The sequence below is a fragment of the Struthio camelus genome, chromosome W, assembly GCF_040807025.1.
Source record: "Struthio camelus isolate bStrCam1 chromosome W, bStrCam1.hap1, whole genome shotgun sequence".
Lineage (NCBI taxonomy): Eukaryota > Metazoa > Chordata > Aves > Struthioniformes > Struthionidae > Struthio > Struthio camelus.
This window is the reverse complement of record NC_090981.1, coordinates 14,563,751-14,587,350: the sequence shown is the minus strand read 5'-3', so window position 1 is coordinate 14,587,350 and position 23,600 is coordinate 14,563,751. Positions and strand designations below refer to the sequence as shown.

At 40.1% G+C, this 23,600-nt stretch overlaps 1 protein-coding gene across 1 annotated transcript in view; it reads right to left on the bottom strand.

Annotated features, from left to right (window-relative positions):
• The window catches only part of LOC104140719 (cytosolic carboxypeptidase 1-like), a 47,422-nt gene extending 29,354 nt beyond the window's left edge, over window positions 1–18,068 (bottom strand). Inside the window, 13 exon segments of the mRNA XM_068925019.1 lie at window positions 3,786–4,498; window positions 5,151–5,276; window positions 6,279–6,370; window positions 8,471–8,648; window positions 9,096–9,304; window positions 11,920–11,957; window positions 13,463–13,536; window positions 13,538–13,557; window positions 15,443–15,574; window positions 15,856–16,002; window positions 16,319–16,382; window positions 16,809–16,876; window positions 17,912–18,068. Coding sequence (XP_068781120.1) covers window positions 3,786–4,498; window positions 5,151–5,276; window positions 6,279–6,370; window positions 8,471–8,648; window positions 9,096–9,304; window positions 11,920–11,957; window positions 13,463–13,536; window positions 13,538–13,557; window positions 15,443–15,574; window positions 15,856–16,002; window positions 16,319–16,382; window positions 16,809–16,876; window positions 17,912–18,068 — 2,018 coding nt within the window.
• Window positions 18,069–23,600: the final 5,532 nt, after the last annotated feature.

Here is a 23,600-nt window from a genome sequence, read left to right as displayed (position 1 = left end):
AAGGATTTCTGAACCAAGTTTAGCAGGATTCCATGAAATTCCATTCTTGCTCCACAGAGAAAGTAAAAAGTTACTTTCAGTGTTAAAAATACACCTCACCAACAATAAAATATTTTAAAGTATAAAAAAAAAACTATAATAACCACATGGTTTAGAAATCAGCTCTATGCATGAGCACACAGGTAGGTTTATTGGTCAAAAGGCAGAGTTAATACAGTGCTTTGATTCATTTCTAAGAATGAGCACTAGAATGACAATTCTAATTTTCCCTGATTTGGGAAAGACCTCACTCAATGTAAGATTACCCAGGAATATTCAGAATGATTAAATATTACAAAAACATGTGAAGATAGAACAATATTTTAAGAAAATTTTGCCTAAGACTTGAGTCAGAAAACACAAAGCTCATTTCTAGAATTCATCCTAAAAATAAACACACAGATTCTTTACTAAAAAGCCCTGCTCAGTGTTGAAAGTAAGAACGTATGTCGTAACAGTAACATAACGTCATCTGTGCTTCAAAACCTGGCCATTTTGTAGGAAACATGACTTTTTTATGACAGATCTAAAACTCTGCCAGCAAAGCACTGGAATAATATCACCTAGTTTCAGAAAGACATGCCATCTTAATCAATAACCACATGTAAATATGAAGAACCTCATGAAATTGGTTAAAGTTGCAAGTATAAAGCTGAAAGCATTCAATCTAATAACTATGCAACCCTATGAGCAAGAAGTTGAGCAAAGCGGGCAGGAGACCTGCATGGATGAGCAAAGAGCTCCTGACAAAACTCCAACAGAAGAAGGAAGTAGACACAATATGGAAAAGGGGACAGGCCACTTGGGAGGAATATAGGGACATTGTCAGAGCGTGCAGGGATGCGACAAGGAAGGCTAAGGCCCAGTTGGAATTAAATCTGGCAAGGGATGTCAAGGACAACAAGAAGGCCTTCTTCAAATACATCAGTAGCTAAAGGAAGACTAGGGAAAATGTGGGCCCGCTGCTGAATGGGTCGGGTGCCCTGGTGAGGAAGGATACAGAGAAGGCAGAGTTACTGAATGCCTTCTTTGCTTCAGTCTTCACTGCTAAGGCCAGCCCTGGGGAATTCCAGACCCTGGGGACAAGAGAGGAAGGCTGGAGAAAGGAAGACTCTCCCTTGGTCGAGGAGGATCAGGTTAGAAATCATTTGTCCAAACTTGACATCCATAAATCCATGGGCCCTGATGGGATGCACCCACGAGTGCTGAGGGAGCTGGAAGACATCCTTGCTAGGCCATTCTCCATCATCTTTGAAAGGTCCTGGAGATCAGGAGAGGTGCCTGAGGACTGGAAGAAAGCCAGTGTCACGCCAGTCTTCAGAAAGGGCAAGGAGGAGGAGCCAGAAAACTACAGGCCTGTCAGCCTCACCTCCATCCCTGGAAAGGTGATGGAACACCTCATCCTGGAGGTCCTCACTAAGCATGTGGAGGACAAGAAGGTGATCAGGAGTAGTCAGCCTGGATTCACCAAAGGGAAATCATGCTTGACCAACCTGATAGCCTTCTATGATGGAATGACTGTCTGGGTGGATGAGGGCAGAGCAGTGGATGTTGTCTCCTTGGACTTCACATCTCCCATCACATCCTCCTAGGTAAGCTCAGGAAGTGAGGGCTGGATGAGTGGACAGTGAGGTGGATTGAGAACTGGCTGGATGGCTGAGCTCAGAGGGTTGTGGTCAGCTGCGCAGAGTCAAGATGGAGGCCTGTGGCTAGTGGTGTCCCCCAGGGGTCAGTCCTGGGTCCAGTCTTGTTCAATATATTCATCCATGACCTGGATGAAGGGACAGAGTGCACCCTCAGCAAGTTTGCTGATGATACTAAACTGGGAGGAGTGGCTGACACACCAGAAGGCTGTGCTGCCATTCAGAGGGACCTGGACAGGCTGGAGAGGTGGGCGGAGAGGAACCTCATGAAGTTCAACAAAGGCAAGTGCAAGGTCCTGCACCTAGGCAGGAATAATCCCATGCACCAGTACAGGCTGGGGGCTGACCTGCTGGAAAGCAGCTCTGCAGAGAAGGACCTGGGAGTCCTGGTGGACAACAAGTTAAGCATGAGCCAGCAGTGTGCCCTTGTGGCCAAGAAGGCCAATGGTATCCTGAGGCTGCATTAGGCAGAGTGTTGCCAGCAGGTGGAGGGAGGTGATCCTGCCCCTCTACTCAGCCCTGGGGAGGCCTCACCTGGAGTCCTGTGTCCAGTGCTGGGCTCCCCAGTACAAGAGAGACATGGCACTCCTGGAGAGAGTCCAGCAGAGGGCTACAAAGATGATGAGGGGACTGGAGCATCTCTCCTATGAAGAAAGGCTGAGGGAGCTGGGCCTGTTCAGCCTGGAGGAGAGAAGACTGAGAGGGGATCTCATCAACGTGTACAAGTATCTGAAGGGAGGGTGTTGAGAGGATGGGGCCAAGGACAAGAGGCAACAGGCACAAACTGAAACCCAGGAAGTCCCGTCTGAACATGAGGGAAAACTTCTTTCCTGTGAGGGTGACTGAGCCCTGGAACAGGTTGCCCAGAGAGGTTGTGGAGTCTCCATCCTTGGAGATATTCAAAACCCGCCTGGACGCGATCCTGTGCAATATGCTCTAGAAGTCCCTGCTTGAGCAGGGAGGTTGGACTAGATGATCTCCAGAGGTCCCTTCCAACCTTGGCCATTCTGTGATTCTAAGCAACTAGCAAGGTCTCATACCTACTATTACATATTCTTCTAAAATGCTCATTTGTCTTTATAGTAACTCGCTTCTATGCATATGAGCTAGCTTTTCATGCTGTCTTTGCAAATTATTCTTATAGTTACATTACCCTTCATCTTCTTTTAATACCCATTTATTTATGCACTGAGAGGTGTGTTGGTCATGTTTTTTCATTCTTTGCTTATGCAGCATTTAACATGACCGCATCCTCAGTGGTTGCTACGTCTAGATACTGTAATATTACAAATATTAAAAACAAATACTTAAATACATTAATCACTGGATTTGTTCACACTACATTTTGTTCAAAGACAGCTTTGTTAGCACAGAAGAGAGAAGAACTGAAGTATCTAAAAAATTAACTGACCTATCTTTCATAAGGCCTGAAGGGGGTGTTCAGTTACCTTCAATGAAAATACTGAACACATCAACAGCTTAGCATAGAGTCACTTCAGTGCTTATACAGTTCCTCCAAGAAGAGGACAAAGAAAAGGAATTTCATTCACATACAACCAGACTGTTTCCTTAATTCACAGACAACACAGAGAAAAAAGCTCCCAACCAAAATCATCAGGAGGTAATAAACTGTCAATACACCATTATGTCCACAAACTTTCAGAGTTCTCATTCTTTTTGCTTGATAAAATATGCCAAAATTGTTTGGTAAGTATGATATTCTGTAGTTAAACAGTGAGTTAGGAAGCATCGCATCTCTAGCTTCCTTGTTTTGATCTTGGAAATGGTAGACATTTTTACAAATTACAATATTTGGATGGGGGGGAAGGCGAGGGGGGCAAAAATAGGGAGAGTAGAAAGTAAACTTAGTATTTAGAAATCGGAATTACAGAATTAGAATGAGCAATTATAGAATCAGATTTTGTTCTTATTTATGACTTTGCATTGATTAATGCTGACTCACCTACCTTTAAACTGATTTTCACTGAAAATGGTTTTATATGCCAAAGTACATATTGTATACGTGGAAGGTGAGCTTCCTGTTAATCTCAGCCTAAAGATTATTTCTCAAGGGAACAACAACAACAAAGAATTTTAACTCACCTCTGCACCCTGTAAGGCCTTTCCAGAATAGGCTCCTTAAATGGGGGCGGAATATGGCCAAAATAATCTGGATAGGCCACTTCTGAATATTCAGGGATAGATTTTGTGTTTTTTACCATTTCAATATAAAGATCAGAGTCATGAACTGGGGATATATCAGAAACTTCAAGCATCACTTGTTCCTCTGATGAAATCGAGCTGGAATCATCATCTTCCTCAGAATCCACTCCAGTGCAGCATAGCTTTCCCAGCTGGACAAATGATCCCTCAAAGAGGCTACTTCCGCAGGGTGAAACATGTTCACTAGGCTTATTACAAGCAAGCGTGGTAAGGCTAGTTTTGCTTTCCTTTTTCATTACACACCCTGCACCATAATACTGTTCATTTTTTGCACTGTTCTGCAGAGTGATTCTGTCCAAGCCTTTCACAATTTCTTGGCTTAGACACTGGCATGATGGCAGCAGCTCCCTTTGATCATTTTGCTGATGTAAACTACTGTCTTTGTTACTATCTTTCTTTAGCAGTCCCAGAAAGGCTGGCCTTATATTGTATTTCTCTGTCAATAAAAAATTGCTCTCCTTCAGAGAAATTTCTTTTACTGATGGGTTTGCTTCTGCAGAGTGCTCTTCTCCTGCTGTAGGAACAACAATAGGCCCACTCAGATTTGCCTCAGATGGAAAAGGCTTTGGCTCCTTGGAGACTAAGTCACATTCCTAAAAGAAAACAACAAAAACAAACCTTGATTCTTCCCCCCCAAGTAAACACTTCTTAAAAGTTCATTTATATTAGAAGCCTTCTTCCTCTGTTATTTCTGAGGTATGCTCTGCAATAATCCAAAATAAGTTTCATTTAAAGAAGATAGTTATCATTGTGTTGTAAACCTACATAAATAAAGCAATGAAGTTTCATCTTTTCCAATACGATAGCGTCAAAACAGTAAAAAAGTAGTTTGCCAACAACAAACTTTCAAGTCAATGCCATTCTCCAGATTTTGTAATTCACTACTTTAAATAGGTGCACAGCATTTAAGGACATAGCTGATATAATGAATCTTTGTCAGAAATACCTTATGTCCTTTCTTATATTTTACTTTCTCCTGTGTGCTATAATCAGACATTTAAAAAGAGTTTTCCTGTATGTTTGATCTGCCCACACTCCCCTTCTCAGTCCTACTATCAGCTAAAAGTAACATAATCATAAACTAAACTCACTGCATAGCACCCTCATACATAGCTCTAGAACCACTCTGCCTGCCTCTCTTTTTTTTTTTTCCCCTGCTAGAATAACTCTATCCACACACAAAAAAAAAAGTCACAATACATTCCAGAGTCAACCTCTCATTATGAGAAATGCATTGGGAATCACAGACTTTTCGGAAAACTTTCAGGTAAGTTCTGGGAAAAATTGCTCATACATTTTCAGTTCTTCTATGGGTCGCCCCAATTCCTGCCTAGGTTTCAGTTTATTAATATCAGTCTCAATATCATCATTCTGAAAGAGCACCAAAACAAATTAACCTTGCATTCAGGATGAATGAACTTCTGAAAAAAATGATATTCAGCCTTTACTTCTAACATGGACATGATTATGACATGGCTCAATATTATTTTAAAATTAGCTGAACTGCACATTTCATCATGAGGATTTAAGCAGCTCAATTTTATTGGTCTGCCAAAACTCCCATTTCAACAGGCACATTACAAACATAATTTTCTTGCTTTCATCCAAATGTATTATGCACAGATATTAGACTACACTTTACATGAGATTATGCATAATGCAACCATTGCAACCTGAAAGGTGGAGATTTCATCTGACTGCAGTGACAAAGGAGTAATGGCTTCTTTAAAGATACTCCCTTCATCAGGGCTCATGAGAAGAGAGCCTGAAATAGAAGTTGTCATTCCAGTTAGCAGGCAGGTGATTCAATCAACTTCTGAATCTACATAACATACAAATATAAAATAGTTCCTACTGAATGTCCTTTCATGTCCTGGCTGACAGCTGAAGAACAGAACGAGACCTTCCCAAAGTGATGCAACAGTCAGAGGTCTAATCTCTATCTATAGAGCTGGCTGAACTTCAAAGTTAACTTGACCTAGTCAATAACAGGTCAGAATAATGGAAAAAACTGGAGCATCTCCTACAAACTGAGTACAGTAGGCAGTAGAGAAGAGAGGGCTGAGGGAAACGCAAGTTGGAAACAGAACATTGAAAAAGCAGTTTGCAGTTCTGCTCCATCCCACTCCAGCCACATCAAGTGTGAAGCAAACAGATTTTTGATAAAAATGTTGATGCAATCTGAACAACAAAGGTTGATGTTTTCAAACAGCACCCAACTTCCTTAAATTTCAGATATTTTTTTTATTTTAGAAATTGCATCTTAAAACCTCCCCACATCCTACTAATACTTGAACATATGGCTGTATACACAATTGAAGCAACAAAAATATTGTGCCTCAGTTTTGCCCTTTAATTTCGTCTCCTACCAACCTTAAAATGTTGGTCCTTATCTTCATTTTCAGTTTCAATTTCTGATTCTGCTTCAGCATCATTGTCATCGCTTTCATCCACCACATCATCCACTGTGATATATTTAAAAAAAAAAAAAAGTTCTGTAAGGCAGATTATAAGTTTAACACAATACATACGCTCAAAAAAGAAAAAGAATCATATGGTTATTTAATCATCTAGGTTTATTGCTTTTTTACTTACAAATTGAAAAAAGGCAAAACCAACTAGTTAAAAGTCCCGTGAAACCCTGTAAGCTTTAGTAACTATTACCAGATTTACAAAACTAAATGATTGCTTGGCAATACTGCAGACTCAGTTCTACATTTCCATCCCCTCACCCACCCAAAAATAGTACATGGCTATTAGAAATGCTTAACAACCTAGATGTGCCAAGCCTGCTGTTCAGCACCAAAACATCTCAGCAGTCTCAACGCAGCACAAAATGAAATGGCCATGACACCTTTTCCCAAAGCAAGTAGTAACGAGTAGGTCCAAAAAAATTGAAGTCCTAAGTAGCTTTTTGTAACGTCAGCTGATATTGATCCAATATTATGGAATGGAGGGACAAAGCACCCCCTTCACAATGTTTTTAGTCTAGCCTAAGAAGGGGCCTAAAATTAAAAATAAGTCAGAAACTATCACTGGAGATTCCTCCCAGTACAGAAAATACTGGAGCTGAGTGGTCGCTGCAGCTCCTTAACATGGCCAGATTTGGAACTTGTATATTTTTGGGGTAAAGTTTAGAAGTTACTTCCTACATGTGCAGAAATATTTAGACATCAATCTCTGATTTAGAGATGTAACACTTTGAAACAAGATGAAGCAAATTAATTGTTTACATGACAACTAATGAGTATTGGGCTAAAATCACTCCCTGATATGTAAAAGCGGGCACTAGCCAGTTATTCTGATAGATGTGCTGATCACTAGTGACAAATCCAATCTTTTTCTAGAAATATTACATAGTTTGTTTTTTTTTTTTTTAAGAGGGTTTTCAGTGCAAGAGATTTGTTGATTGTCAGTAGAAGGCTCACTTAAGACATTAACAAAATATACTGATTTGCCAAAGTATTCAAAATGATTGCATTTATTGCTTTTACGATGCTGACTATATGAAATTATACTTTTAACAAATTCAGACAGTACCCCTACAAACCATTCTGCACCTCTTTTTAATAGAGAAGTTTAAATAAGAGATGTATCCTATTTCTTTAGGTTTTGCGCTTCTCTGTTTATAGATTACAAACCACTGGAAAGAGAAATGATCAGTAGTCTACTTCAACAAAATATGAGGTTTCTAGAAAAGTATTATGGCTATCAAAATACTGTATTAAGCAGAAAATTTAATTTCTGTGGATTTTGGAACATGCTTTGAAATCTGTTTCCTATTTTGAAGACAAAATATAAACAGACTTTAAAATCCTGCAGTTTGATGGTATCCTATATGAACCTCAAACAGATACTTGTCTTCTTTCAGACTGTGATCATATTTCATTTCAGAAAATATTATGAATAGGAGGATATTAAAAGTGTAACTTCACCTCTATTTTGGATTAACTTCCCCACAGCAACTTCATCAGTTCCTTACCCAAGTACTAAGCTGTTTCCAAATATTTGAAAAAGCATTAATTATCCAAAAATAATGAGAGGAAAACAATCAGATGAATCTGTTTCCTACAAAGCACCAGGCAAATACTTTGCAGACTAGTGTTACCTAAGAGACTGCAACAGTTCGGGTAAGCAGCTCTACTTTTCATCATACAGATGAAGGAATAACCACAATGGTTTAATATCAATGCCTCAAACATAAAATGTTAATCTAAATTCAGTACATCCAGTTTATCAGAAAGAAACTAAGGAAGAACATAGAAGAATGTATGCAGCCTATGCTTTACATCTCAGAGTTAGATGAACATCACTTTTTAGTTCCTGGTTTATTTTTTATATATCTCCAGAAACATAACCACATACGTGCAGGCAAAATTGTCATCAGCTGAAATTTAGTATTAGAAATTCACGGTCTGCTCTAATGGTCACAGATCCTTTGCTAGCTGAGAAGAATCTCAGAGTCCAAGTTTTAGTGGAGAAGTTCAAACAATTGTAATTGATTCCACCCTACACAGAACAAGGTTAGACAAATTCAAAGAGAAAACATTGTAAAATGACCATACCTTCGGGAGGCAAACTGTACAGCTGAGCCACAGGACCATTAACAGGAATAACTGGGAGTTGGAAATGGAAAGCACTTTTAATAGTAGGTAAAGGAAGACGATTTTTAGGAAAACATTTTCTCATTATTAGGCTGGATGTGTTGATGAGGGGATCAAGAGTTCTTACTGCAAGGCACTCCTATTAATAGGAAAATAAGGAAGACAAGAAAAGTGTCTCACAAACTAATAGTCAAATTGCATTTGTCATTAGTGAATTCTAAAAATCTATAAAACAAAGTATTTTATGCTGTTACTTAAAACAAATTTTGCTTATGACTCCTTTGAAGATCAGAAGAATTTCTACCAACTCAAATTCACCTTTTTCAAACCCCTATCTTCACAAAGGAAGGATATTTTTTTCAGAAGATCAAAAGCCCCTCCCAGAGATAGTCACAGCTGAGTAATATTAAAACATGAATTTCATCCTGTACCCTTTTCTTCTGCTTTAGCCAAGTACAGAAAATTATCCTTATCCCCACAGTCAGGAACGAGCACCAATATCATAAAGGAATAACAATAAATTTGAGGTCAGAATATATTTTTAAAGCTTAAAATGCAACAACAACAAAAAAGGAGATAAACTTACTTGTGAAGTACTGTAAAGAATTTTCATCCCATTGGCATCAATGAATGTTTTTCTTCCTAATTTGATGTTTGTAACACTTTTAATGCATTGTAAAATGCCTTTACGTATCAGCATATATCTGTGTTGACTATCATGATGGTGCCAATCTACATAAATCGTTAAAAGCACATGTACATATCCTCTGTCTACTGCTCTCCTGGCATTTGTCTCTTAACAAAAAAAAAAAGTTAGGAAGTAAATTAAAAATTATAAAAGGACTTTACTGTTGTCGTATTTTCAGTATTATTTTCAAATCAATTTTAAAATGATTCTTTTTACTCAACTTACTACTTTAAATGATAACATTCAGTATTTCAGCCACATTTAGCAGTTTTACATTAACATAAATATGAAAACTCCAGAAAGTATGCTTCTGTATTTTCTAGACATTTCTTACAAGCCTGCAATTCCCCTGCCCCATCAGTATCACCAAACTTTTAACTAAGTCATTCTAAGACACATATTTAGATTAGTTGTCCAAGGCAGGTGTTGTTCCCCCTTCCATGCACAAATTTTATATAACTCCTTATTGCAACTGGGAAAGATACTTAAAAGGGGATTGACTTCTATATGTCAATGTCTATAGGCAAAATATATAATATGCAAAAATATTTTGAATCCATATAGTAGTGATTAGTAGAATTTCTGTAGGTATTTCTACCCTGTTATAACAAGCCTATATATTTCTAATCATTCTTGCTCCAAGATGGTAAATGCCTTAAAAATGATAGTTTCCAACTGCCTTTTTTTAATTAAAAGCCTATTTTAGATATAAATTTGCTTTGAAAAATGAGTACTAAAAATATTTAATACTCTTTTGTTAAAAACATACGAATAATATATATAATATCCAAATGGGCTATTTATTGAGCTGTGTTACATTTAAATCATAGTAGTAATTTATTAAGTAGCAACATCACTTCCTCATGTTATTTGTTTTGCATTGCGTTTGCATTACTGTCTTTTTTACTGCTATACAAAACTCCTATACAAATTATGTGCATAAATATCATTTTTCAAGAGAACAGGTGTAGGAAATATTATTCTCATGAGAAATGATTGAATGACTGAGCCCAGTACTGTATCTTTCATTCCTCAGGATAGTGTTGCATTTAATTTTCATGGTTTACCAGAAGAGCAGTGTTTGTTACACTTACCTGTAAGATACTGTCAGCTAGCAAATTTAGGAAAAAAACGTTTATAGCATATACATCACTGTCCATACACATTGTGTAAACACAAGACTTGAAACAAACTGTTTTACTGCTTATACTCCATGTAGTATTGCAGGAACTGTCACTCAAATTTGATAAACTCAAAATATTTATATCCCAAATATGGTAGAACCTGTGCAACCCCATGAAGAATCCAGTTCTGACAAACTCAAACTTATGAAGTTCTGCTGTTTTGTTTTTCTTAAAGCCATTAAAATCATTATGTTCTGATTATCAATCTACAAAATGGCAGATTATGATTTATATAGATTTTCTAACTCCCTCTTTTTCTCCTCCTCAAAAAAGCTACCAATGCAATGAGATATTTGAAATTGGACAATTTTTTTTTTTTCAGAAAGCTTCCAGCGATTGCGGGAGAAGGAAGAAGTGTTATAACACAATTTCACAAAAATAGACAAGAGTTCTACTGTCTCTTCTACAGACTCACTGCCTGTCTGTTTTAGTTGGGGCTTAGTTAAAAAACTCATCAATTTACGTGGAATATGCAGTATGACAATTGGACTCTGCACACCAGAGATGAACATTGTTATGAAAAGTGATATAAAAAGTGTAGGAGGGTAAAATGCCAAAATCCGTCAGGACTAAATAATGCTTATCTCAAAATAAATAAGCATATCAGTTAAGAGCTCCTGTTTTCCTTAAAGACTTTTCAACATTTTATCTCCTCAATATTCAAATTTGTCCAAAAATTTACAGGCCAGAATGCCAACGGTAATTATGAAATGTTTCCTTCCCTGGATTTCCCAAGGAGAAATCCCAAAATTAGTAAATACGCAATCCTTAAGACCAAGGAATCACTCTGATCAAACTTGAAAAAACTTAGCACTCTACACGAAGTGCCAGAGAAGTTTCCTACTATGTGTCTGAAACGGTTTTTTGCAAATAAAATTACTCAGTTCTTCTCTAACTACACTAGAATTACTTAGACTGCTGTAGCTTTTACACAATTGTTGGGAGAGAATGAGTTTATAATTCCTTGTGCGTTATAATCTTGGTGTTAAGGTCAGCAGCAATGACATTTGTCAGGATCCTCTGCTGTCAGCTCAGATGGCCAATGCCCAGGAACAGACCGTCATTTCCTCACCCTTGGTGCCACTCCACAGGCAGCCCAACAGACTTGGCTTTAGGACCCAACACCTAATTAGTCAGAAGAGTACCAGAAGAAACCCTATATTAACTCCTATCATCCAGCTGGTATTTCTGGTCATGTAAGATGTGTGTGTGAGCAAGATGCATAGGAGACCACTACTGAAGGGCAGAGGTGAGCGACTGTAAAAGGTATTTCCCCATCTTGGATTGAGACCAGTTCTGCAGAAGCTGGGCAGCCTTTCCGCTGCATAGTTGAAGAGATCGTAACTAATCATTAAATATAGATGTACACACACACACAAACACTAAAGCACCAGGAGCTGCAGTAAACTGTAGCCTTAATTCTAAGCTTCCGGGACTTGATTATGTTTTGGGCACATAGCGTCAGTTGTACTCTTTTTTCATTATATATATTTGCACACACACCTCAACTAGAAGAACAGTTTCTTGTAGTCACTTACTTGATTTTAGCAATGCAGCAAGTGTGTCTAAAGCAACCCTGTCAACGTAACAAAAAAAAGACAAACAACAAACTAGTAAACTTCATCTACAACACTGTAAAGCTATACAAAGTTTTACAGCTAACAGATTTCTTTAGTGTCTATTCTGTTTTCCTGGTTGCACTGTATCACAGATTTTTCTTTAAAAATTTGGTTTTACTAAAATATCCTGCATCTCTTCGAGATCTGTATCAGTGTTTTTAACGTTCACTGTCAGATTTCAATGGCTATATGAACTTTCAGTCTTTACAAAAAAAACAAAAACAAAAAACCTACACTATCAGTAATAATGTAATATTTATGAATCACATTCAACAAATAAGATATCTCTGAAACCCATGTTTTTATGTTAGCAGCATAATAAGCTAGTTCTGTAAAACAAAGAACACCATTTTAGAAAACTATAGGTTAAATTTGGTAGTATATGAATGTATTTAGGAGTAACGCTCATCAATAAAGGTACTACACTACAAAATCATCAGTATACAATTTTTTGTATACAAAGGTCTTGTCTCAACTATCTCAGGATGTACAACTAGAAAACCTATATACTTATTTTTACCCTCTTTGTAAAGATAGACTTCACGTCTCTGATCATAAACAAGGATATCATGATTACTCACATCGTGGAATAGTAAGTCCACATGTTTACTTTTAGCTGAGGGTTAAAGGGGCAGGAGTGGTTTTTTTTGTTTAAGTACTCCAATAACCATGTGTACCAGATTTAGATAACAGAACACTATTTGGTATGTACAGAAGTTAGAATAGAGCAACATAATATTATTATTTCAGTAGACAGATTAAAGTTCAGTTTTCCACAGGTATGCACTTCAAAAGGTTGATAGTATATAAAGAAAGAGCTATCTCCAATAAGATCAAGCAGAAGACTGGTATCCAAAAAATAGTAATTCAGGACCATATGTGAAAAATACCTGATGAAAAGGATAGACAAGTGAGTTATTTTTACCCTAAAATTACTGCCCACAGAGGGGAAAAAGCTAAAGGCACCACTTTAAGGTACCACAGTAGTCCATTAGACACATATTCCTGATGTTTACTATTCTACAGTGGAAGTTTTTATCCTGAGAAACTGTATAATTGCTTGGAAGTATAACACAAGGAAATTCTATTATAAAATAAAACACACTGTCACTGTGAAAACACAAAGGAGAGCTGGGAGTAAATTCAACACTTAAGAATGACGGGATTGTCTTGATCAGTTTGTCCTCATTTGGGGATAGCTGTGGGGATGGTTTCCATGCAGGAATATTAGAGACAAAACAAAAACACCTCTATCCTTTTACCTGTACTGTAACTAGATATTCAAATATTTTGTGTTACTGCACTGGATAAACTTAGAGAGTCAGATTTGTAGTTCTCCTTCCCACCTCCCTTTACCTGTCAAATATGAGTCATGTTTCATTTTTTAAAAATTCTGTTTCATTAAAAAGTAAGTTTTGAAACATAGCTTTTCCATATACTATATTAAAAATACTTCACTTACTTCATAAGACTAGTGCTCTTTTTGCTGAAAGGGCCAATGATCTTAAACATCAGTTCTACTACTCCATTTTTTCCCCAAGGATACTGCATTTACAGCTGGAAAAGTTTAAAAAATAAAAAACCGTTTTAAGATAATGTAGTATGAAAGGTGAAAGAAATTGATACTCGCAAACTAAAATCCAGAGTGAATTTTCAAACACAGAAAACGTTAGGAGTTTTTGTGCTTTAAAAAAAAAAAAAAAATACAACAATAAGCAGATACCATTCTGCATATAACTTAGTGTGATATCAAATCTGATAAAACCTAGAAAGTAAAAACTAATTTTTGTTTTCCAAACATAAACTAAAGGAAATCATTACTTCCCTGTGCATGCTCTGTTTCCTTTCTTATTAAAGTACACCATAAAAAGTATTTTCTTCCCAAAAGCTCACAGTTTATCATGACAGCAGGGTTTCTAAAAATTTAAGAGTCTATCAGGTTCTGTGATTTGCTATTATCCTTCAGTAACAGGACAGACAGGTACGCCCAAAAGTATTTGAAAGCCAAGTGTTCACTGTATAATTTAGAAATGACAATCAGTATTTCCCACTCTCCCTGAGTTACAGGATATGTAAATGTGTTCTCAGAGAAAAATATAATAAAAATAACTTCCCCCCTTCTAGCAAGAAATGCACACTAGATGGGTTTATGGCTAAAATCCAGCACCCACTGAAAATGCAAACTGCTTATACATGCATAGGGATGCTATTCCTGTCTGAGTTTAAAAATATGCATTCCTAACCAGGTAGGAAGAGAGCAACCAAGCAAAGAGCTGTCTTCAACATAAGAAATACTGCATGAAGATAATTCAGTATTTGAACCCAAGTTGCAATTTCATCCTCATTAGCAGCAGTATTACAACACTAGGATCAAATCAAAATCAGGACTCTGTTCTTCTAGCAACATATACAAATTTTAAGTAAAACTACCCATCAAAATGTAATAAACTACTCTTCTGTTCAGAAGAAATGTGGAAATACAAAAAGATGAAAATAATCAAGCAGAATCCAGGTTAGAGACCCAGTTCAATCTCCCATTTCCATGACAAAACAGGTTTTCAACTGAACTGTGTAACTATCCATATTAACTTCTCCCATTTAAAAGTATTTTACCTCATTACCAGACAGCTCAATAGAAATAAAGCTTCCACAGTTTGCAAGTATTGCGGCTTTATGAATTCTAGTTGCTCATGTAAATGTCCAGAAAACACAATCTTATAGGCCAGCAAATCCATTCTCTTGGAGAAATATAGTTATGTTTTCAATTTCACGCATTTAATTTAAAAGGTTAAATGGTCATTTTGGGTTAAATAGAAAAAAGGAAAAAAAGAGCAACTAACTGATAGTAAAGGTACAATAAGAACCACATTGTTTTCACCAACTCCCTACTGCCTGCAAGAACAATGAATTAAGCTTTTATGGAAGAACATTAGTCCAATAGTGGGACACTTCAACACAAGTAATAAAAAAAATGGTTAAAGAAATAAATAAAAGTATTCCCTGTGTAAACTAAATTTTAAATTAGCAACAATGAATTTAAAAATATAATAAAAAAGTCACGAGCATGTGTAATAAAGAGAATAATTATTTCATTTGATGTGCTTTTGCAAGCACAACGTTAGCATTCCTGTTTTAGATAATGCATCAGCGTTTACGCAAATGAAATGGCCAAAAATTCCACACACCCAACAGTGTTGATTGAAAAAAACACAACCATAAATATGCACTAAACAGGAATCAGTCATACACAAAAAGGACACACATACTTCACAACTTTTATTAGGTCTTGAGCAATATGAAGATATAAAAAGCAAATTCTCAGGTAATAAATAGTCATTTTAACCATGTAACACCAAACAAGTATTTAGATCATATATTTTAACTATCTCTAACATTTTTGTTATTGTATGAAAAAGAGAGAAAAATGTTCTGCAATACTTACAGTTGGATGAGTGAACTCTTAATACTTGAAGACATGGCAGTATTAGCCTGTGGTTCTGCAAGTTCTGCTTCACCAAATTCAATGATATGTTTAGAGCACCATTAATTCTAGCTTTCATGCCAATCTTTTTATCTGACATCAAAGAAATACAAGATTGATCAAACTAAATTTGAAATCATCATTTAAAAAAAAAAGTGAACTGTGAATTCCTTCTAGTGATATGTCAACTCTGCATGTCTTCATTTTTCACCACTTTCCTCCCCTCTATTTCACTATTCCTTCTGTTCTCCTTTACCAATCCTGACTACATAAATGCTTACACAATAACAGAAGGAAAAAAAAAAAGTTCCCTTAAGTTTCAATTATAAAACTGGTAAATACTAAGCCATATTACTCAAGTATATCATTATCACCTTTTGGACCAATTTTTGCAAGAAGGGTGTGAAGAAGCACCATTAACTCCTCATTTGGTGGAGAGTCTTTACTGGCATTCAAAAGCAACTGCAACAAGATCTGTGTCCCTCCTTTAGCGACCAAAACGCTTGCTCTTTGACCACCATCTAGGAATTAAAAAAAAAATATAGATATATATTTATTTATAAACTGATATTTCTGAAGTCAAAGAACAGTCAAATATCTAAGCTATGGTTATCATAAAGTCTTTAGAACAGCAGTGCTTTCCTCATACATGACCACACTACAATAAAACACATTATTGGACTGTACATGTATAGCAACATAAACACTGAAGCCACCTTTCAAAGAAACATGCACAATATAACTTTTACTTCAGTGACCTTTGGAAAAAAAACAAAAAACAAGTCTGCAGAAGAATACAACATTATTATCACAAATTGCTCCTTAATGAAAACTTACCAATTGAGGCTAACTCAATGAGAATATTCAATATATTTAAAGTAATTTGAGGATCTCTTGTATTCTGAAATGAAATAAAAAAATATTTCCTTGTATAATTTATACATCTAATACAGGGGCTTTTACATACTTAAAAGCTCAGAGAAATTGCCACTGCTGAATCAAATGAAACTCGGACATTACCACCCAGCTAACCATCCCACCATGCAGCCTGAAGTATCTGCAGAACCAATTAAAATCTAGTTCTTAGTATGGCATGTTATCTAAAACCAATAGTTCACAAATAATCTCTTAGAATATTTAAAAATAAGGGACTGAAATTCTTAGGGTCTTTAGGTATCATAAACTAAATTACCTATCTAACCACTACAACCCTTTGACAAGCACTACTTTTGGAGATAAGTTAGAGTAAAAACATATTTAATAGTATGAAGCCCAAACTATAATATGAAAGCTTGCAATGTACACATAACCACACAAAATGTTTTACCTCTAGGGTTGAAAGGATAACTTCTATCCCGGTGGAACCCTTAGAAGTCATCTCTTTCCTGTTTTTTTCTGCCAGTCAGAAAGACATCAGTTTTCTTTTAATATATTAGCTTTGCAGAAAAAAAAAAACAACGTAGTTCTATACATATAGATCAGAAAAACTAAGCTACAAATAATAAAATTATTAAAAAATTGTACATAGGTATATGAAACATTAAGTCTGTTGCTTATCGATTTGTTAAGTGATTTTAAAACTCATTTTTAGTTTCATCTGTTCAACAATCTTGTGTTTAAGCTTACATGCCTTAATTTTAAGGGGGGGGGGGGAACTATAAGAAAAAAAGCTATAAGAAAGCTATCTTCAACATACTTCTGAATCCCAGGAAGAATTACTGGAGATTACATTCTTGAGATTTCCAGCAACAAATTTATTGCAAGTTATTTATATATACAGATATATATATATTTTCTTCATTATAAACAAGTTTCTATAGTATCATATTACTAGATATTATTCTTTTTAGCATGAAAATAACTTTAAGATAGCCTGAAAAGGGCTATAAATAACTAACATTTGGGGGAGGGGGAAGAAGGGGAGCAAAAGCAGCTGTAATTTTTAATAGTAACCAATTCAATTCATGGAATTGAATATAAAAATCTACAGTGGATCAAGTCTACTTTGGTAAGAGGCCACCGCTGAACAGCAGTAAACTAAACAAGAATCATCTTAAAAATAAAGAGTTTACTCTTCATATGAGTATACTTTTAAAAGCAGTTTGGCAAAGGAAGAAAAACTTCATTCCGGATTAATACTTTAACTACAGCAGACTTGCATTATATGTTACAACTACCAAATTCTTGTACTGTGAATTATTACCGAAATCATTGCTGTTGACAATACAAAATGTATCCAGGGTAACCAAATACTATACTATGTAATATTAAACATGGCTGTGAACAGGTGCTTTTAACAATCCATGATAAAAACAGATAGATAATCAACTTCATCATAGAGGAAAAGAAGTTAAAAGTCTAGCAAGAAAGAAATATAAGAAGGAAGGTTCAAAAGAAAAACTATTAAAAACAAAAAAGTTAGATGTTTACCTTGACTCTGAACTAGATGAAGGATCTCTGAGGTAACATATCTGGCATTGTCTACTTCTCCTAATAAACAGTCTGAATTGATCTTCTCCAGCTGTGACAGCAGAGACATAGTCCGAGAACTGGTAGAAACGTTACAAGAAAAGCTTTGTACATTCATGTTTCCATCTACACTTCCATGGTCAGAGTATGGGGAGCCTCTAAAACACCTTTGTATTTTATCTTGATAAGAAAACACTCTTAATTCTCCTCAAATCTGGAACCTTTAAAAAATTTTCAAAGCCTGCATTGCAGCAGACTAATTATATATCACAGCATCTCCAAGAGCAATCATGAACAGGGAAAATACTTGCAGCAAACACACACAGGTAAAAATATTAATTACCTATGAGCACAACTAACAGAGGCAGCAGTTTGCACAGCAGTGTCTGGGCTCTGCTTAGAACTTCTGAGAACCTTGTTGGAAGTCATAGGGGCTTTCTGGAGACCCTCTGAGGGACTAGAGGGTGCTTGCTGCTGACAGGAAAGGACAGCTACAGAGGGCCTTAACTTCTCCTGGGAAGCTCTAGCTAGGTGTAGCTGCTGCTAATGAGCTCTGTTGGTTGCCCCTGATCAGAGGGAGGTGGGGCCTTTGTTCCAGCCAGCCCTTGATTAGGGTGGGTCAAGCACCCTGTGAGCCAGTGCTAGGCAGAGGCCTGTACAAGAGCCAGGCCTAGAGCACAATGCCTAGGGTGCAGTGAACAGAGACAGCAGTTTGTGCAGCAGGGCACAAGAAAGCCCCTTTGTCTCCAGTGTTAGTAGGGTATGCTTCCTCAGATATGGTTATGACATGCTGCAGAGCGTGTTCCCCGGTAGCTGTTGGAGTTGCTGTGTCAGAGGCTTCCACCCAGACAGACCTCCTGACAGCGGCTGCAGCTCTGCAGGTCTCAGGCTGCAGGGAGTGCCTGGGGCTGACAGTCATCTCTTCTGCAGAAGGCGTGCTGTTGTTGATGAGTTGTGTCACCAGGTCAAGGAGTTACAGGAGGAAGTAAGCAGGCTGCGTAGCATCTGAGAAGATGAGCAAGAGATAGACAGGGTATTCTCGGGGACCCTACAGCTTCAGGAGTCTCAATCCCCCATTGCAGTGGAGATGCAAGTGGGCTCTGTGCCATGTGGAACAGTAAGTCATAAATCTGTAGAAGAGGAAGGCTGGAAACTGGTCACTCCTTGTATGAAGAGAAAGGCTCTTGCTCCTCCTGAAGACTTGCAGTTGACGAACAGGTTCAGTGCCCTCCAAGCTGAGGAAGAGCTGGGCATGGCTTCAAGTGAAGCAACTGAGCTGATGGACCCTGTGCCACACAGGATCACCCAGAAGCAGCAGCAAGTGATTGTTGTGGGTGACTCTCTGCTGCAGGAGACAGAGGTACACATCTGCCCACTTGTCTAGAGAGCTTTGTTGCCTGCCAGGGGCCTGAGGTGGCTCCTGATTGGGTCGGTCAAGCACCCTTGTGAGTCACTGCTAGGCAGAGGCCTATATAAGAGCCAGGCCTAGAGCGCAGCTCCCAGAGCGCAGCCAACAGAGGCAGCGAACAGACGCAGCAGTTTGTGCAGCAGTTTGCGCAGAAGGGCGTCAGAAGGCAAAGAAGGCACCTCCATTTTCCGTAGTGGTGTGTCCTTCCCCGGGGCATGGTCATGACATGCTGCAGAGCACATTCCCCAGTGGCTGCTGGAGGTGCTGCATCACCTGTGTCTGAGGCTTCAACCCAGACAGACCCTCAGACAGCAGATGCAGCTCTGCAGGTGTCAGGCTGCAGGGAGTGCCTGGGGCCTCTCTGTGAGGCCTGGGCTGACAGTCAGCTCTCCTGCAGAAGGTGTGCTGTGGTTGATCAGTTGTGTTGCCAGGTAAAGGAGTTACGGGAGGAAGTCAGTAGGCTGCGTAGCATCCGAGAAGATGAGCAGGAGATTGACAGGGTATTCTCAGAGACTGTGCAGCTCCAGGAGTCCCCACCCCCCACTGCAGCGGAGTTGTCAGAGGGCTCTGTACCGTGTGGAACGGTACATCATAGTACTGTTGAAGAGGGCTGGAAGCTGGTGACTTCTCGTAGAAGGAGAAAGGCTCTTGCTCCTCCTCAGGACTTGCCTTTGAGGAACAAGTTTAGCGCCCTCCAAGCTGAGGAGGAGCTGGGCATGGCTCCAAGGGAGGCAACTGGCCTGGCAGACCCTGTGCTGTGCAGGAACCCCCGGAAGAAGCAGCGAGGGATTGTTGTGGGTGACTCCCTGCTGCAGGGGACAGAGGCACCTATCTGCTGACCTGACCTCTTGTCCAGAGAGGTTTGCTGCCTGCCAGGGGCTCAAATAAGAGACGTCATGGAAAGACTGCCAAGGCTTGTCCATGCATCAGACTACTACCCTCTGCTGCTCTTCCATGTGGGCACTAATGACACGAAAGGCAAATTGGAAGCCATCAAGCGGGACTTCAGAGCTCTGGGGATGGTGGTCAAGGGTCTGGGAGCCCAGGTTGTTTTCTCCTCAATCTTGCCTGTGAGGGGAAAGGACGGGAGGAGGAGTAGACGAGTTTTCCAAGTTAACAGCTGGCTGCGCCGCTGGTGTTGGCAGCAGGGCTTTGGTTTCTATGACCATGGGACCCTGTTTGAAGATCGACAGCTGATGGGGAGCGATGGGATCCACCTCAACCAAGCGGGGCACGCGTGTCTTTGCCAACAGATTGGCCAGCCTGGTAAGGAGGGCTTTAAACTAGGAAAGATGGGGGAAGGGGAGTGGTATAGTGACAGGGCAGTCAGTAAAACACTGCTCAAGTCAGGATGCCTCCAGCAAGTGCATGCAGCCAGGGGAGACAGCATGGGACATGGCTATGGAGGATCCTCTTGCACCTCTCCTGAGAAGCCTGCATGCTCAATTGGCTCTCTGAAATGCCTGTATACCAATGCACGCAGCATGGGGAATAAGCAGGAAGAATTAGAGATCTGTGTGCAGTTGCAGGGCCGTGATCTCGTTGCGATTACAGAGACATGGTGGAACAGTTCACATGATTGGACTGCTGTCATGGATGGCTATGTGCTTTTTAGGAAAGACAGGCCAGGAAGGCGAGGTGGTGGAGTTGCCCTTTATGTGAGGGAGCAACTAGAATGTGTGGAGCTCTGCCTAGGGGTGGATGAAGAGCAAGTTGAGAGCTTATGGGTAAGGATTAAAGGGCAGGCTAACATGGGGTGACACAGTGGTGGGGGTTTACTACAGGCCACCTGATCAGGAAGAGGAAGTCGATGAGGCCTTCTACAGACAGCTGGAAGTAGCCTCACGATCACAGGCCCTGGTTCTCATGGGAGACTTCAACCACCCTGACACCTGCTGGGAAGAGAGCACAGCTAGGCACAAACAGTCCAGGAGGTTCCTGCAGAGCATTGAGGATAATTTCTTGACTCAGGTGGTGGAGATGCCAATGAGGAGAGGTGCATTGCTAGACCTTGTACTAACAAACAAAGAAGGTCTAGTTGGAGATGTGAAGGTTGGGGGCAGCCTTGGCTGCAGTGACCATGAGATGGTGGAGTTGAGGATCCTGCGAGGAGGAAGCAGGGCAATAAGTAGGATCGCAACCCTGGACTTCAGGAGAGCTGACTTTGGCCTCTTCAGGGTCCTACTTAGGGGAATCTCATGGGTAAGGGGCCCTAGAAGGAAGAGGGGTCCAGGAGAGCTGGTTAATATTCAAGCATCACCTCCTCCAGGCTCAAGATGGGTGCATCCCTCTGAGTAAGAAGTTGAGCAAAGTGGGCAGGAGACCTGCATGGATGAGCAAGGAACTCCTGGCAAAACTCCAACAGAAGAAGGAAGTGTACAGAATGCGGAAAAGGGAACAGGCCACTTGGGAGGAATACAGGGACGTTGTCAGAGCATGCAGGGATGCGACAAGGAAGGCTAAGGCCCAGTTGGAATTAAATCTGGCAAGGGATATCAAGGACAGCAAGAAGGCCTTCTTCAAATACATCAATAGCAAAAGGAAGACTAGGGAAAACATGGGCCCGCTGCTGAATGGGGTGGGTGCCCTGGTGACAAAGGATACAGAGAAGGCAGAGTTATTGGATGCCTTCTTTGCTTCAGTCTTCACTGCTAAGGCCAGTCCTCAGGAATTCCAGACCTTGGAGACAAGAGAGGAAGGCTGGAGAAAGGAAGACTCTCCCTTGGTGGAGGAGGATCAGGTTAGAGATCTTTTGTCCAAACTTGACATCCATAAATCCATGGGCCCTGATGGGATGCACCCACGAGTGCTGAGGGAGCTGGCGGATGTTATCGCTAGGCCACTCTCCATCATCTTTGAAAGGTCCTGGAGATCAGGAGAGGTGCCTGAGGACTGGAAGAAAGCCAATGTCACCCCAGTCTTCAAAAAGGGCAAGAAGGAAGAGCCAGGGAACTCCAGGCCTGTCAGCCTCACCTCCATCCCTGGAAAGGTGATGGAACAGCTCCTCCTGGAGGTCCTCACTAAGCATGTGGAGGACAAGAAGGTGATCAGGAGTAGTCAGCATGGATTCACCAAAGGGAAATCATGCTTGACCAATCTGATAGCCTTCTATGACAGAATGACTGGCTGGGTAGATGAGGGCAGAGCAGTGGATGTTGTCTTTCTGGACTTCAGCAAGGCTTTTGACACTGTCTCCCATCACATCCTCCTAGGTAAGCTCAGGAAGTGAGGGCTGGATGAGTGGACAGTGAGGTGGATTGAGAACTGGCTGGATGGCAGAGCTCAGAGGGTTGTGGTGAATGGCGCAGAGTCCACCTGGAGGCCTGTGGCTAGTGGTGTCCCCCAGGGGTCAGTCCTGGGTCCAGTCTTGTTCAATATATTCATCAATGACCTGGAGGAAGGGACAGAGTGCACCCTCAGCAAGTTTGCTGATGATACTAAACTGGGGGGAGAGGCTAACACACCAGAAGGCTGTGCTGCCATTCAGAGGGACCTGGACAGGCTGGAGAGGTGGGCGGAGAGGAACCTCATGAAGTTCAACAAAGGCAAGTGCAAGGTCCTGCACCTAGGCAGGAATAATCCCCTGCACCAGTACAGGCTGGGGGCTGACCTGTTGGAAAGTAGCTCTGCCGAGAAGGACCTGGGAGTGCTGGTGGACAACAAGTTAAACATGAGGCAGCAGTGTGCCCTTGTGGCCAAGAAGGCCAATGGTCTCCTGGGGTGCATTAGGCAGAGTGTTGGCAGCAGGTCGAGGGAGGTGATCCTGCCCCTCTATTCAGCCCTGGTGAGGCCTCACCTGGAGTACTGTGTCCAGTGCTGGGCTCCCCAGTACAAGAGAGACATGGCACTCCTGGAGAGAGTCCAGCGGAGGGCTACCAAGATGATTAGAGGGCTGGAGCATCTCTCCTATGAAGAAAGACTGCAAGAGCTGGGCCTGTTCAGCCTGGAGAAGAGAAGATTGAGAGGGGATCTCATCAACGTGTACAAGTATCTGAAGGGGGAGTGTCAAGAGGATGGGGCCAGTCTCTTCTCCGTGGTGCCCAGCAACAGGACAAGAGGCAATGGGCAGAAACTGAACCACAGGAAGTTCCATCTGAACCTGAGAAAAAACTTCTTCACTGTGAGGGTGACAGAGCATTGGAACAGGTTGCCCAGAGAGGTGGTGGAGTCTCCTTCGCTGGAGATATTCAAAACTCGTCTGGATGTGATCCTGGGCAATATGCTCTAGGTGACCCTGCTTGG